The sequence below is a fragment of the Camelus bactrianus genome, chromosome 3 (assembly GCF_048773025.1).
Source record: "Camelus bactrianus isolate YW-2024 breed Bactrian camel chromosome 3, ASM4877302v1, whole genome shotgun sequence".
NCBI lineage: Eukaryota > Metazoa > Chordata > Mammalia > Artiodactyla > Camelidae > Camelus > Camelus bactrianus.
Window position 1 is genome coordinate 113,734,316 of NC_133541.1, and position 16,208 is coordinate 113,750,523.

At 38.4% G+C, this 16,208-nt stretch overlaps 2 protein-coding genes across 2 annotated transcripts in view; one reads left to right on the top strand and one right to left on the bottom strand.

Moving 5' to 3' along the window:
- The window catches only part of CLINT1 (clathrin interactor 1), a 54,178-nt gene extending 43,590 nt beyond the window's left edge, over nt 1-10,588 (bottom strand). For both annotated transcript variants that reach the window (XM_074360998.1, XM_074360997.1), the window contains exon 1: nt 10,360-10,588. In XM_074360998.1, the coding sequence (XP_074217099.1) occupies nt 10,360-10,400 (41 nt within the window). In that variant the 5' untranslated portion in view covers nt 10,401-10,588. The remainder of the gene's footprint in view (nt 1-10,359) is intronic.
- Nucleotides 1-16,208, top strand: part of LSM11 (LSM11, U7 small nuclear RNA associated) — a 770,662-nt gene that overhangs the window by 82,397 nt on the left and 672,057 nt on the right.

Below are 16,208 nucleotides of genomic sequence, written 5' to 3' on the forward strand. Positions count from 1 at the left end.
TGTGTGTGGGCGTGTGCGCACCTACAGACAAGACAGTAAAGGAGTAGGAAAATGACAAGCAAATAGGGCAAAATCTTAAAAATTGGTGAATCTGGATAAAGGGTATACAGGTGTTCTCTTTACTAGCCTTGAAACTTTTAATTTCAAAATAAAAAGTTCTTTAAAAATCTGTCTTACTGCACAACCCTGTGAATGTGCTAAATGCCACTGGATTCTACTGGATTAAAATGGTTAATTTTATGCTATGTGAATCTTACCTCAATAAAAAAATTTTTTTTGCCTAGAACTGCCCCTCTAAGTAACACACATAAGTTGGAACATAGTCAAACTTCATGAAAGGACTGGCTGGTTTATTTCTTTTTCATTTCAAAATGTCATTTGCTGGATTCTATAATTTAAAGAACATTTATTTTAGTGTCATATTAGGCAATAACTAGCTTTCTCAAGTGCTACCATTCCTTCATTGAGAAAGTGAAAATTATACAATATGCTTTTAGAAACAGAACATATACATTTTAACGTAAAGGAAGTTTATCAGAGTTAGCACACATTATGAAATTTAGGGTCACCTGATCTTTATAATACCATTTTATTTTATACTTAAGTTATAGTAAAAGGAACAATTAGTAATTGAGTTATACAAATCTTATTCTCTTGGTACACCAACCACCACACCCTCTTCCCCCAAACCATGTTAACATGTCAAGCAATCTTAAGTACTTACATGAGTAAAAAATCTAAAGGTTAGACATTTCACACAACTAATAAATAGGCCCATCACACCTCAGTGATGCTCACAGGATTGTTCTGGTTACAAAGTTTTCATGTAACACAGTATTTTATGTAATCTATTACCATATATGACAAAAGTTAAAAGCTAGCAAAATGTTATATTTAGATATAACAGTAATAGAATATTTATAACTCTAAATCATAAACTAGGACAGCTATTCCCACTTACTAGAAAAACTTTTAGTCAAATATTTAGCATAAAATATTTATTTGAAAATAACAGTCATTACAAATTCAGCTGTACAACTTGTGATACACATTATCAATTCAAGTACAAGTTCCTCAAATCCAGTTTCTAATAAATTTTGAAAGCCTCAGCTCCCAAGGTCCGTATTTTTTAAAAAATACGGGGCTACTACTCCTATTCAACAACCAGACGGTGCTACTTTGTCCTTAGAGCAGACTTGCATTGTTTTTGTGGATACGTTTTAAGTGTGAAACATCCTTTCCTATTGCTGACAGTTGCCTGGGGCCACTTGCATAGGTTACTTAGTAAATAAACTATTTTTTTAAACAAACAAACAAATAAAAAGGACAGCATGACATATTTCTAATCAAGAAATATCATATTTTAGACTGGTTTCACAAGCAAATCAAATATCCAAGGTGTTAAAAAATGTATAGACTAAGAATTACTTGCATTATAGATCCCAATTCTAGTTTTTACAGGTATAATAAAACAGTAGCCACTAAAATAATTTTAATAGTAAAAGTTTTGCCAACTTTTAAATTCCTACTAATTAGAACTAATCTAAGGAATGAGTCTTTGTTCACCTATATCATTTAATTTTGGGTCACAGCTTTTTAAAGCTCTCTCACAATGACAAAATTAAAACAAAACAAAAGCAAAGAGCAAGAATTTCTTGAGAACACAAGGGTAGACATTTTCACAATATATTAACTCATTTAATTCTCTTAACAGTCATGGGAGGTATACCTTATCCATATAGTTTTACAAACTTACAGAAATGGACAAAGTCTCCTGACTTATGATGTCTCCCGTTCAAGTATTCCTCACACCCCTCACTTAAAAATAAAACGGAAACCCAAGGAAATTTGCTCAGCTTGGGCATACTCATGACAAATGATCTTTTTAAATATGTGGCACCCTACTGAAAATACCCTGTTAAGGTAATTTTGTTAAATGTATTATTTGACTCTATGAGAACAATCTAGCAGTACTAAAATTAGGTAAACTTTTTAAAAAGCATAAAATCTTCTAAAGAGAATGATAAAATGAAGAGACAGCCTGCACTGGGGCAATATGTGAAAATTACATCTTTGTAGACACAATGCTTGATACTGCACAGGTTGATTACCTCACTTGTAAATATTTTCACTTCCATTTCATTAAGTTCAGATGCACTGCCAAATATCAAACACTAACTGAAAGTATGTAAGTAAAAACATCCTATCAATAGAATGATTAAATGAGAAATCTTGCACCTCAGTGATAAGTTTGTAGAACTACCTCAAAGCACTCAAATACTTGATATATTTATAAAATTTAAAAGTTAAGTCACCAATAATTTCCCCTATTTTCCACCGACTGAGTAAACTTAGATTTACTCAAATGCATTTCCAAATCCCAAAAACTAGACTCAATTTTTCTGACAAAAAGGAAACTGTTTCCAGAACCTCATCCACAAAAATTCTGAAACCTATATAATTTTTCCTCTTAAGTTCTCAAAAAACCAACCAAACAAATACAAAAGAACAACAATAACAAAAACACCAAGCATCTATACATGTGCTTTTCATATGCATCCACTTTACAGAATCATAAGCTGCCACTGGAACCATAAGATCGGTCTCTCAGCTTAAACTATGCTACAGTGCTTTTGGCAGATATTTAATAAGCACTCACTGAAGGACCCTTATAAGATATGGCCAAGGTTAGTAAGGATATCAGTAATGTAATTTCAGTTACTGTACAACATTTAGACATTTACAACCTATGCCAAAATCCTACTACTTGGATAGGTACATAACAGACAAAGGAAAACTGTTCTTAAATTATCCAATTTGAACATAAGAAAAATTGGGAAAACTTGTGACTAAATCACAGGTTAATGTGACATAGCGCTATAGGCAAAGCTAACTGACCACAGTATAAAGATCAAACAATTGTGTAAAACTTATTATAGCTGTGGAAGCTGGTTACAGAGGACTAATTCTGAAGTACATAATATAGCCCCTGACTGTCACCACATCTTTTTTAGGATTAATTACAGCAAGCATGTTCAGAACACTAGCATAAGATTTCTTTTTTCACCTACGGAACAACTGTTTGTGTCTCTTTCACTGAGGAGCATCTCTCTTACAAGCATTATTCAAGGGACTGCAAGCGGCTAGAACACTTTTCTTTTATGAGAGGTACATAAAAGGGAAAAAGGAATAAACACTAAATTTGGTTCAGAAACTTAAGTATCACAAATTTTTCCAAGTAATTTTTAACTTGTGTAAGGCATACAATAGTAATTCACCTTTCTTACAGTGAATAATGTCTTGTAAAAGTTAGCAAAAACTGTTAAATATATGTTCTGAAAGCAGACTAATCCAGACTCTACTTTCTAGATGTTACTTCAGGCAAGTTTCTGGACGTCTCTGTGGCCAGTTTCCTCATCCATAAATTAAGAAGAATAATTTTGTCACTACTGTTCTTGGCACATGGCAAATGCTGAATAACCATTAGCTTTTATTAGAAATATCTGGGCTTAGATGATTTCCTCGGTAATATAAATCAACTTACCAAATTTCAAAAATATATCCTGAACACCTATTCTATGTCATACACTGTTTGAGGAGTTAGTAATACAGTAAACATCACAAAGTCCCTACCCTCAAGGAGCTTACATCCCAGAGGCACTAGATGGGTACATGCAAATAAAGGAAGCAGAGGGGAAAGACTGACGTGTTGAACACAGGCATTTTATACAGAAACATTGAAAGAAAAAGGGAGTGGTGGTAGATGAGGTCAGAGGGAGCAGTAGAGCCAGATCAACTAGAGGCTGGGCAGAAGCAAAATGAGAAGCGGCTGCAGAGTTCTAAGAAGATGAGACTTAATAGTTTTAAAGAATCACTCTTGTTGCTGTGTGCAGAACAGACTACAGGGTTAAAATTTTTATTTGGCTTCATGACAAATGAGCCACACTTCAGAAGCCCATTCAGTATCAAACTTATAACTATAAGCCAAACATATCAAACTAAGGGTATTATTTAACCATGGTGGTTTAACTGCAAATAAAAAGTTTTAATCATACAATCTTAAGCCATTTAAAAAAATTTACAAGTGATCAATGAATACATATTTTTCTTTAATGATTTACTAAAATGCATGAAAGCAAATGGCAAGAAAAACAAGAAACTGAATTTTCACTGCATGTCTTTTTTTCTATTATATAATTTGGGAGACTGTGCTGAAAACCTTGAAGGCCCTTTCTGCAATGTGCTTACCTTGTACATACTGTTCAGCTATTGTCAGACATGACGGAAGTGGACAGCATATTTTAGAAGGTTCTTTTCTTGATTTTGTTCAATCTCTTTAAGGATAAATTGTCAACTTCAACTTGCCTCCATAAAATAAATCTTTTTACACTTTAGAAGAAATATTTTACATTAGCAGTATCTTTAAAACCCTTAGAAAATACAAAACAAACTGAATAAAAATTAGCAGATAGAAAATGCAATGTCTTTCCAAAGACTATTCCTTAATATGTCTTTCGAAAGATGTATTTCTGTAATATGCTTGACAACATTAAAGTAAAAGCATTTATGCTCTGGTAAATTCAAAGTACACATAAAAGATATTTTTATTATTTTCCTATACACAGGATAAGATGTCTATTCACGTGAACAGTTTTAGGAGAGTAAGTACCCACTGAAAATAATGATTCATAGATTAAGACACAGTTCTTACATACTTGTAAGTAATCTAGTCTGACATTTTCTTTATTCTTTCAAACACTATATTCTTTTGACTTTTTTCTAGATGCTATAAATTATTTTGTGCATTTCACAATAATAAGTGTTTCAAGAGTTTATTTTATGTCAAATGCTATGAATTTAATCCTCACAAGAACCCTGTAAAATAAATATCTCCATTTTATAGATGACAAAGTTTAGAGATACTGTTCACATGCCCAAGATTACCATTTCTTAGAGGGGGATCTAGGATTTCAGTCCCGTTCTGATCTCTGAGCCACAAACTTCTTCCCAGGTCCCTTAAATACCACATGGAGGTGCCTATGTATAGAAGGGTGTATATAGCTAGCAACTTAATATAGAAAAGTATAAATGGATAAACGCTCATAGACTAAACAATGGAAGCTCATATGAAGTGAGACCTTAAAAAAAAAATAAACAGTTAAATATATTGTCCTAGAATGTTAAGTAATGTCAGCTGAGACTGAAAAGAATTAAATCTTTATACATAAGAAATTACAGGTACTAAAAAATGTACTTTGAATCTATGAAGTAGTCCTGCTGTCCCCAAAACTGAAACATGAATTTATCAAGTTACTAGATACAGTAACCAAATTGGAAGAAACAGAGGTTAGAGAAAAATTTTAAAAACCCCATGCAGATTCAATTACCAAACTCTAGACTGAGAGAAATGCAAAGAACTCAGTTTCTTCAACAAATAAATTGCAAGAGGAAAAAAAAGATAGAGGTTGAACCTATAGTTTAAGAGAATAAAGAGATATATCCACCAATCAGAAACATCAAAAAGGAATTATGAGGTAACTGAGAAATGAATACTGACTAGACATTTGATATTAAGTTATCGCCTTTTTTAAAAGGTGTGATAACGGTATTGTGGTTATGGTTAAAATAAAGATGACTCTTTTAACTTTCGGAGATTAATATACTGAAATTATACAGTGTCTGGAATTTGCTTCCAAATAATATGGAGTAGGGGGTTGCAGGTAGAGTCACAGATGAAGCAAGATTGGCCAAACTGTTGAAGCCAGATCATAAGTAAACAGAAGTTCATTATAACAGTCCCTCCATTTTTTTTGATATACTTGAAATTTTCCGTAATAAAAGCCAAAAAACAAATTCCAGCTAGACAGATCTAACGATGAAAGACAAAACAATAAAACTTCTTCATTATAAGTTGCCTATACTCTTCCTTAGAAGAAACATTAAACAAACATTGGAAATAAGAAATAATATAAGAGCACAGAAAACTGTGGAGTCATACTGTAAAACCTGGGAGTACTAGCGAGCGGTACTTGAAATAAAAAAGACCAAATATTTTTAGCAGATGTATCAGTAAACGGATGAAAAACTACTTGTAAACTAGCACTAAAGGGCACAGGAAAACATAAGAGGTGGCTAAATGCTTTTTAAAAGCACCTTGACAGTAGTGCTGAATAGACTAAACTACAGATAATCACTCTTAAATGCTGGCAAAGATAAACTCACCTTTCTTTGGAACAAAATTCTTAATATCTACCAGTGAACCATTACCAGAAGAGATAAAAGATAATGAATTTATTGTTTGAGCAATAATTATCTATAATTGGTTCAAAGAAAAGCTGATATGGGGAGACTAGAAAGCTGTCAATTATCTTTGTTTTCAAGTTCTAAGAAGCAAACTGAACAGAGATTTACTGGTAAGATAGGAGAAATAAGGAGGGAAATACCTGAGGATTCAAAGAGAAGGAAAACCAATGATAAGTTCAAGTTGTAGCATTCTGTAACGGCAAGTTTCTTGCAGGCAGATATTGCATTTTTCCAAGTTCAGAAAATATAGCACTATTTCAATAAATAATAAATGTATTATCTGTTGAAATAACCGAATGAAATATTTTCTATAAATAACACAAGGTTTTCCCTCTGGGGTTAGCTAGACTAGAACAGTAGTTTCCACAGTTATATTATGTGAACAGTTAGGAACTAAAAACATGCAAATAACACCAAAAAAATCAACTTGGGGGGAGGATGCACATTATGCTTAAGAAGAATGTCTTAAAATGGAGTATCTATAGCAGCTGCCTTAGGACCTTGGCCAGCGCTGCTTGAATCACTATCATAAAAAGAATTAAGGGCCACTGATGAAACAGATTTACCATTAATGTTACTCCCTTCATGAAAGAGAAGGATTGGTTAGGCTTGAACAGTAAGCAGCAGTTTGATCTACCACTACCATGTTACCTTCACGACATTCCAAAAATTTGGAGAAAAAAATATAAGAAAACTGCAGCAACTTTCAATTTATACCACATACGGGATAACAAAACATAAAAGTATCCAATTTTATTATAGCCTTAAATAAAGGGAGGCAGGTCACAGGATGACAATGCTCAAGCTAGTCCCAGCTGGTGGGAGTGGTATCATTTATTCTTTCCTGCCATTGCTGCCTTTTATGCAACTTGAGACCAGTGGGAGGAAATTGGCACTCCAACCTCTGGCTGGCCTATGGCTTTATCTTCTTTTCCTCAGTTCCACAATGTTCTGCAAAACAGGGCCATTTAATACCACCAGGAGGTGCAACAACTGTAGAAAATATCTCCCCAATCTTCCATAAAAGTCTTCAAAATCTCAAAAGCCAATATTTGAAATCTACCATTATACTTAAGAAATGCCACCAAACTGAATCTAACAGTAGCTCCAGAGAACACACTTTGCAAGAACACATTTTTCTTTCTGAAGTAAACCTCATTGGGTAAGGATACATGCTAAATAAAAGTCCTAGTTTTCCTGAGTCATGGGTTGCACTTATTTACTGCACAAAGCATTTAAATATAACATTTATTGATTGCCACTCAAAAAAATTCCTTTTTCAGCTGAAAGTGTCTCTAGAGGATGATTTTATAAAATTCACCTGCTATTATGAAATACCTGTTCCATTTTTTTCCCCTGATGAAAATTCATGTCTCTAAAATGCCAGCAAAGTTGTAAAAAGTCTTACTATAGTCCATTCCTATCATTTTAAAGATAAGGAATCCAAGATCTGGAGAGTCATGTGATTCTGTCTCAAATTATACATAAGGTTAATTTAAAGGCAGTGTCAGAATCGGAACCTAACTCACCCAAACCCCTCACCAGTGCTCTTTCTACCTTATAAACACTCATTTCTTTTAAACCAAGCTCTCAGAGTTGTCCTTAATCTCTTCATTGTTTCCTCATCACCCATCCCCTTGATAATCCAAAAAGGATCTGCTTCACCTCCATTATGGCAATTTAAGGTGAATAGTACAGTTGAACATAATACCACTGGCACTGGTTCTGTTAAATGCTTACATTTGGGAGGAAGAATTTCTCTCCTACCAGTGAAAGATGAAAAGTAAAGCCTGAGTATTATCAGTAAAATAACCTCATGTTCTAATCTTAATATCATGTGTCAAACACCCACGAAAGCTTTAAAAGTCCTTGGTGGCAACATTCTTACAAGTTCTTGAATAACTTCCTTCAAGTCTCCATTCTAAATTGGGTAATGAAAAGGAAGACAGAAGTTACTTTTCAAAACAGCTCCTCCATTAGATGACTTGATAACTAGTTACATGGCAAATTTAACCTGAAGCACTTGAAGATTAGTAACAAAGTTGATAAAGACAAAACAAAATGAATAAGAGCAGGAACACTGCCTTGATTTGTCTCCTGAAAAATGTAGTCTCTTCTAATTTTTGAGTACCACAAATTTAGTTCCCTAAGATAACAAGGTGTTTTTTAAAGGTTTTCTTCTGCTGTTCTCTGGCTTAAAAACAAAAAGGTACTTTTGTAGGGGCTTTTGGACTATTTAAGCTGGTATCCTAGTCTTTATACCATATATTAAAAAACAACCAATGAACCTAGATCTGGAAAAGAACCATGATTTTATTAATCTTTGAAAGGCAAGGGTATGTAAATAGCAAAACAAACCCAAAATAAAAGACTGAGGGTTTAATAGTCATATGAATAGCTGATAAAGGAAAATCACTTTTCAAACAGTTTCAAACTCTTAATGAAGTTTAATCTCATTCTTGATGCAGAATATTCACTATATTTATCAAAAGAATACTGATCTAAATATATTGTATTAAGGGCTTTATCTGCTATCTAAGTAAGCCCTTAGCCCTTAACTCTCCCAACAACATTCTAAGGTAAGTATCTAGCACTATTTTCATACTGCATCTGAGAAAACTGGTGCACTTCAAGGTTGAGTTACTTGCCAAGGTTAGAGAGCTTGATCCAGTTCTGCAGACTCAAGAAACTTGTGCTCCTTAGCTCTACAGCCTTTTGGTAGCATAGAAAATTAGAAAATATGGCCAAACTCTAAATTCTATCTGATGCATTTTCTAAGCCACTGTGAATCATTACTTAATTGAAGTATAGTTGATCTATAATATTACATTAGTTTCAGGTGTACAACATAGTGATTCAATATTTGTATACATTATACTCCATTTAAAGTTATTATAAAATATTGGCTATGTCCCCTGTGCTGTACATTACATCCTTGGATCTAATTAATATACCTAGCAGTTTGTACTTCTTAATGAATTATTTTTCCTGGTGTCAAGAAAACCAAGAGTTTGCCACCTACACTTCCTGATTTTAGTTGGGTTAGTGGCACAAATGAACTGTTTGTGTCACCACACATACTGCATCATCACTAAAACCCAAAAGGCAGGATTGATTAAATTTCTTAAAATTTATTTCCTGCTGGCCTAGAAGACCTTGTTTAACCACTGTTGTATCTGATATACTCAATTTAAGTGTTAAAGTTTCGCTAGTGTAGTAACACACTAAAGTTATCACTTAAGTCTTAAAGAAAATCAACTATGTATTAGTCATTTTACCTGTCAAGGAAGTTAAAACTAGATCAACAGGATATAAAACTGGGTTGTTTTCTTCTTTAGGGGAAATTTCTTGTTAATTATATGATTTGTTAATCAAAGCAAATGGAACAAAAGGCCTTCCAAAAATGAAGTGTAGTGGAAAAGGAAACAGAAGAAAAGAACCACAGTAAGTTATACGGTGATCTACCTTCCCTGGTGTTCGAAAAGCAAAGGATGAGTCTCCTCTTGATAACTTCAGTCTGACCACAGTGGCCACTTGTTACACCTAACACCCACTCCAACACTTCAGGCTCATTACGAATTGAAAGGTAAAGGACACATCCCGACCAGGTCGAAGGTCTCCGCACCACACCCTGAGGGGCACAGAGACCCAATGAACTGCGTCTCCCACCCCCAAGCTTTCGCTGCTTCCCAGGAGGCAAAGCCCAAAGCCTGGGGCCAAGACAGTTCTCCGGCCAGGGCAGTGACCCAGCTCTAGACAACCCCGCCCCCTCCCCTGGCCGAAGGGTCAGTGCCTAAAGGGGTGGGGGCAGGGGCAAGGTGAGGAAGGCCTGGACAGGAGAGAAGGAGGCTAAGAGGGTACTTTGAAAGAGGAAGGGTCCCTTCCCAGCCTCACGAGTCGGGACGCGGCCCGGGGCCGGGGAGCTAGCCGGCCGCCGCCATGATGGGGCTGGCCGAGCCGGGGGGCGTGACGCTGGCGCCCCGAGCGCAGGGCCGGCTCCCTTTCCCCCGCCCCTCCCCCGCGTGGGCCTTGGCCACAACTGCCCCCGATACTCACGCTTTGTCCACCAGCTCCCGCACCTTCCACATGTTCAACATCGTGCCCCGAGCGGCCGGGCCGCCACCTCCCTCTCCTGCTCCCCACGGACCCCTGAGCACTTCCGCGCCGGGGCAGATCCAGGCCGGGGTCACAGCCGCAGCCAACCGCCGCCTGAAACTCCCCGAGTCGGAGCTCCTCTAGCCACGGCCGCGGCGCCGCCAGTGACACGTCGAGACGCGGGGGCAGAGGCGCTGCGTGGAGCGGAAGTGCCCGGCTTTCCGCCCGCTGCGCGCGGGGCACGCTGGGACTTGTGGTTCTCTCTGGGCGCCAAGAGGGCGAGTTAAGCTGAGGGAGTTGTGAGGTAAGGTTGGTACGATTCCTTTGGGACTCTCCCGGTTCTCCACACCCTCCCCAGCCCCCTGACCCACAGAACCAGAAACTGTGGGGCTGGGGTCCTGTCATCCGTGCTTTAACGAATCCTCCGTGCTCCCGTTCAGAACGACGGGTATGGGACTAGTCACGGTCAAACATGCGTTTCAAATATAAAGTATTGCTTTATTATTAATAACGGTTACATGGAAGTGTGGCTGGCATATGTATTCCTCACTGACAGAAGAACGCTGTATTTGGTTAGAAATGTCCAAATATACTTCCTTAAGCAAGGCCGTATTTGGTTCCAAATGTCCAAATGTTCTTCCTTCTCTGGGCCTTAATTTCCATCCCTGTAAATTGAAATAGTTGTGTCCTAAAAACCTATTCCACTCTAATTTTATGATACATGCTTTTATATTTAGACAGCTACCTGATATCCTTGTTAGATACTTTATAATAAAGCTCAGAAACTCAGTTCACCCTCTGTGGGAAACTAGAAAGACAACACTCCCGACACTATGACAGACCCAAGAACTTGGCAGGTGTATATTCTTAAAACCTAGGTGTATACACACGCAGCGTTCAGTGTTTTATTGCAATGGTTGTTGTCACTTCTTGTTCACTTACTCATTTTTGACAATGTTCATGTTAAATCTGCAAGCAACCTTAAAGTTCATTTGGTCCAACTGCTCAAATTTTACAGTGCTTTTCATTCTACAAATTTTTCTATGTGCCAGGAGTGGGGAATACAGGAAGGAGACAGACAAGGCCTTAGCCCTCTTTGATATTAAAGGTCTTTGGAGGAAACATAGTAATCAAGGAAACCTTTAAGATAATTGCAGGTAGAAAATGCTTGAAGAAAACAGAAGCTAATGTTACAGAGAATGATGTTAGAGGAAAATAATATTAGGGAATATTTAGGGCCTGTCTGATGACATTATATTTAAGCTGAAACTTGAATAATAAAAAGCTGGACAAAAAAAAAAATCTGCAAGAAAAGAATTCCTGATGAAGGGAACCAGGAATCATCTGAATCAGATGAAGACTGTTTCAGAAAGGAGGTGTGAAATTGATTGCTGCCTGTCATGAAGCTAGGTAACAAGTCCCAAATCAAGAATCTGGTGGGGGAGTGTGTAACTCAGTGGTGGAGCATGTGCTTAGCACTGGGGTTCAATCCCCAGTACATCCATTAAAATAAATAAATAAACCTAATTACCTCCCTTCCCCGATACAAAAAAAATACCCCCCCCAAAAAATCTAGAACCTCTGAGCCCTAGTTAATTCCTCAAGTTAAATTACCTCTTCATATTGCAGCGTCTTAATAAAAGCAGCTTTGAAAAGTGTTTCAGTAGGCCTTTGGGATTAAGGCCCAAGACAAGCAAGTTGAAAGACTATAAGAAGCAAAAGTCACAACAAAGCTATCTGAGAGCTTTGCCAGGTTAGAAGTGCTCTAGGCAGATAGGCATAAAGTGAGTTGAAGAAGTGGGTTGAGGAGAGAATTGGGGCTTTCAAATGAGAAATTTCTGTTTCATGTTGAAAGGACTGTCCAGCCCAAGGTTCAAAGGATGGAATGTGGCCAGGGAAGATAAGAAAGAGAAACTGCTTTGCATAAATAAGGGCTCAACAAGTTAACTTTCAAACAAGCAGGTCCAGGGTACACCAGCAGTGGGCCTGGCATAAAAATAACCACCTTCCCACCCTAGGCTGGTTTGTACAGTCAGAGCAATTCACAGTCAGCTTCACCAGAGTTACCCAAAGAGGACAATGTTATCTACTTTACCTGTTCCAACACCAAGTTTGACAGAGTCTAGACTTATTCCAGAATTGTCACCTGTGACATTTCCCCAGTTACCAGTATCATCCAGAATGTAACACCAAAAAACCTGTCTGTCTACCTTTGATTCAAGAGAGCCCTTAATGTATTCAGAAGAACCAGACAAGGAAAGTTCGTTAAAAAGTAGTCTGGTGAAAGACTAATCATTTGCTTGTTAAAAAATTGTTCCATTTTTACCCCTTTATCTTGCAGGGTTGGGAGCAGTTTCCATAGTAATTTCTTTGTGGCAATTTAAATGTGTCCACGGTAGAAAAATAAACAAGAGAATCCCCTACCCAGTCCTCTTCAGGAAAACATATTTTTCACTAAATGGGCTGACATTTTTAGTTAAGGCCAAACCAACACAAGGTTTGAATACAAATGTACTCAGCTGTGTTATTTATGTGGGAGGAGCGGTTGTGGACACTGACTGCTTATCTCCTGTGGCTGGCTCCTTGGTGTTTCCTTTGGAGGAGTTTAAGTCAAGGCACAGAGGTGTGGCAGCCCTGGGAAGGCACCACCCAGATCTCTCTTCTGGAGAACGAGTTGCAAGGAGTGTGGACGGCCAGTAGCTCCAACAACTGTTCTTTGGGGATCAGCCACAGCATTTATGCCAGGGCTGTGCTGTCACTGGGCTACTCCCAGGCAATGACTGAGCAAGATGTGCCAGAGTCTGACCGTTTGTGCTCAAGGCAGGACTCCTCTACTGGGCAAGCACTGCCTTCAGCTCCCCATCCACCTGGCCCAGATTTCCTCAGAGCTTTGCTGCAATTGGTTGTAACCTCTTCTACCCAAACTTCCTTCCTTCCCTCTCTCCCTTGACAGAACTTCCTTGTGGTCTTAGACTTTCCACACCTACTCTTGTTCCTTTTTGTCTTTATCCTTCATAGGTGTTTCCCCCTAATAAATCTCTCACATTTCTAATTACACCTTGGCTTCTGCTTCCTGCAGTTCCCAAACTAACACTGCAGACAAATTGCTGTACCTTGGTTTCAGCACTTGGCCCAGTGAGTGTTGTTTTTGATCACACCTAACTGCTGCTCTCCAGCAGTCAGGATACTTGGTTTCTAATCATGTTATCAGGGTTGCCACAAGAGCTATGCAGATTATATATCGCACAACCCCAGGGGCACCATTTATGTGGCCTACCGTAAACTGTCAGACAATTAACCCCAGAAAGGAAGTATACAGTAGTGGTTAAAGAATACAGATTCTGGACTCAGACAAACCTAGGCCCAAATTCTGTATCTGCTATTCCGTAATTTGGTCATTTTGGGTAAGTTCATTGAACCAGCATAGCATGAAGTTTGTGAACCGAGACTCTGGAGCCAGATGGCCTGGGTTTGAATCTCAGCTTTGTGTTACTTACTAGCTGTGTGAACTTGGGGAAATTATTTGACATCTCTGTGACTCAGTTTTCTTATCCTAGTGGGAGAGGACAGAAGCCTACGTTAAAGGCTTTTTCAGACAACTGAATAAGGTAATGTTTAAAAAGAACTTAGAATGGTATCTAACAAAATAAACAGTAAACGTTAGTGATGCTGCTACCACTACTACTGCTAGTAATTGTATTAATCTGTAAAATTTATTCACTATTACAAGTGTTTAGTAAGCTCATACTATGTTCCAGGCGCTGTGCTACGTGGTTAAGTGGTGGATATATAATTGTAGGTAAAACAGACATAGTAAACAAGCAAATAAATGTGGTAAACATAGTAAACTCAAAGTGATGTGCTGAGGCTCAAATGACGTAATACATATAACTTATTTCACATTGGGTCTGGTCTGTAGTAAGTGCTCACTAAATTCTGTCTCATTATTACTATCAAGTCCCTTATGTGGATACCAGCTTTTTTCCTTATAAACTGGGGGCTGGTCTGTCAGCATACCCTAAACCAAGCCATACATCAGAAATCCCAGGGCGTCTTTAAAAATTCCAGGTTCTCTTTCCTATCTCTTGAGCTCCTGATTCAGTAGGTGTATTCTTCTCTATAATTTGGGTAACAGATGATAGAAACTCTCAAAACTACCTTAAACAGAGCAAGGAAATTTATTGACATGAGAGACTGAGGAGTTCAGAGATAGAATTTGCCTCGGAACTTGGCAAATATTGTCAGCACTTTCTCTGATTTTCATTTTTCTTTATTGCAGATAAATTTATTCTAGTTGGCAGGGAATAGGGCTACTACCTTGTGGAGAATGGGTTCCATTTTTTTCAGTTAGGCAACGAACGGGGGGAAAGGGACACTTTAGTCTTTCACTCACAGAGCCTGATACCACAGGGAATGACTCTGATTGGCCCGCTTTGGATCATGTGCCTATCTTGGGGCCAGTTACCTCTAGGAAGTCATGCATTGTGGACTCTGTAACCCTAGGAGAACCAGGTAGAGAAAGGAAAGAAAAGTTCTCTGAAGAAAGCCATGCCTTGACAGACAAAAGCAACAGTTGTTTACTACTCTAGGTCTAAGGTGGGCCTAGGAATCTATGTTTTAAAAGCGTCTTAGGTGATTTTGCCAGGGTTTGGGATGCCCTGGCTGAGATGATGCAAGGTCCTTTCTAGCTCTGACATCATCATCATCATCATCAATATTGTTATTATTATTGTTGTTGTTGTTGTTGTTGTTATCCACATTACACAAAAGTTGGGTTGTGGAGAGCAAAAGAGAGAATGCCATGGGGGATAATAGAAAAGAAAAAGAAGCCATGAAGAGGGAAGGAGTTAAGTGGAGTTGCAGCATCATGGGACAGGTAAGCTGGTAGCAGGACATGCCCTCGCTACCATCAGAACTCTGTTCTGATGACAACTGGGCTCTTCTTGGCTGAAATTCAGTCCTGTTTCAGGGCTGGCAGCAGGGCTCAGGTGGGCCTATTCAGAAAGCGTAGTGGGTGCTCTAAAGAGCTAACACATTCAAAGTCCTTCTGCAAGAATGTGCAGGCGCTGGCAGTAGGCAAGATAGAGGCAGATGTGCTCTTGGAACCATTTTCCTGCCTCTGGGATGCTCTGTCTCCTTCTGTCCCCTGACCACAGGCAAACCCAGAGCAGATGTTCTGCTCCAAGTGTCTAGGCCTCTGAAAACTCTTCACAGGGAGCTAAGGTGCCATCAAATGAAGCGATTAGGCAGCTTGTGACTTGGGAACTGACCCTGCATTGTCAAGTCAGATTCAGGAGTGAATAGGGTGGATGTCAGAAAGGATGGGCTGTCTGGTTTCTGAGGCAAGGCCTTTTAGGATAAGGTCAAGTGTCCTGGGAAAGCCCACAGGTGCCCAGAGTTCACATGAAGGCTCTGCTGGTCCTTGAGCTGTAGCAGTTCATTAAAAAATTGTGCTCTAGAGGAAGAGCTCATTGCAGTGGCCATCAAAAGGGTCTGATTGACAGACCGCTGCTGTTTAATAAACAGAATGAATGTGGCTAAAGACTTGAGGGTCAGTCAGCACAAAGCTTTTCCAATAGGAGACTCAACATTCAGTATTTGTTGGGCATCTTAAGTGTGCAGTGGGGTTAAATAGATGACTAAAACCTGCTGTTACCCAAGTTGCTTATAGTCTAATATGGAAGACATACTTAGAAACAAACAAAAACCACAGGGAGATATTTAATTAGGCATTGTAACGTAGGGGAGAGGTCAGAGCACTGGCTGTGGTATCAGTAGGATTTGATTCATACCACGTAGCTGTGTGACCT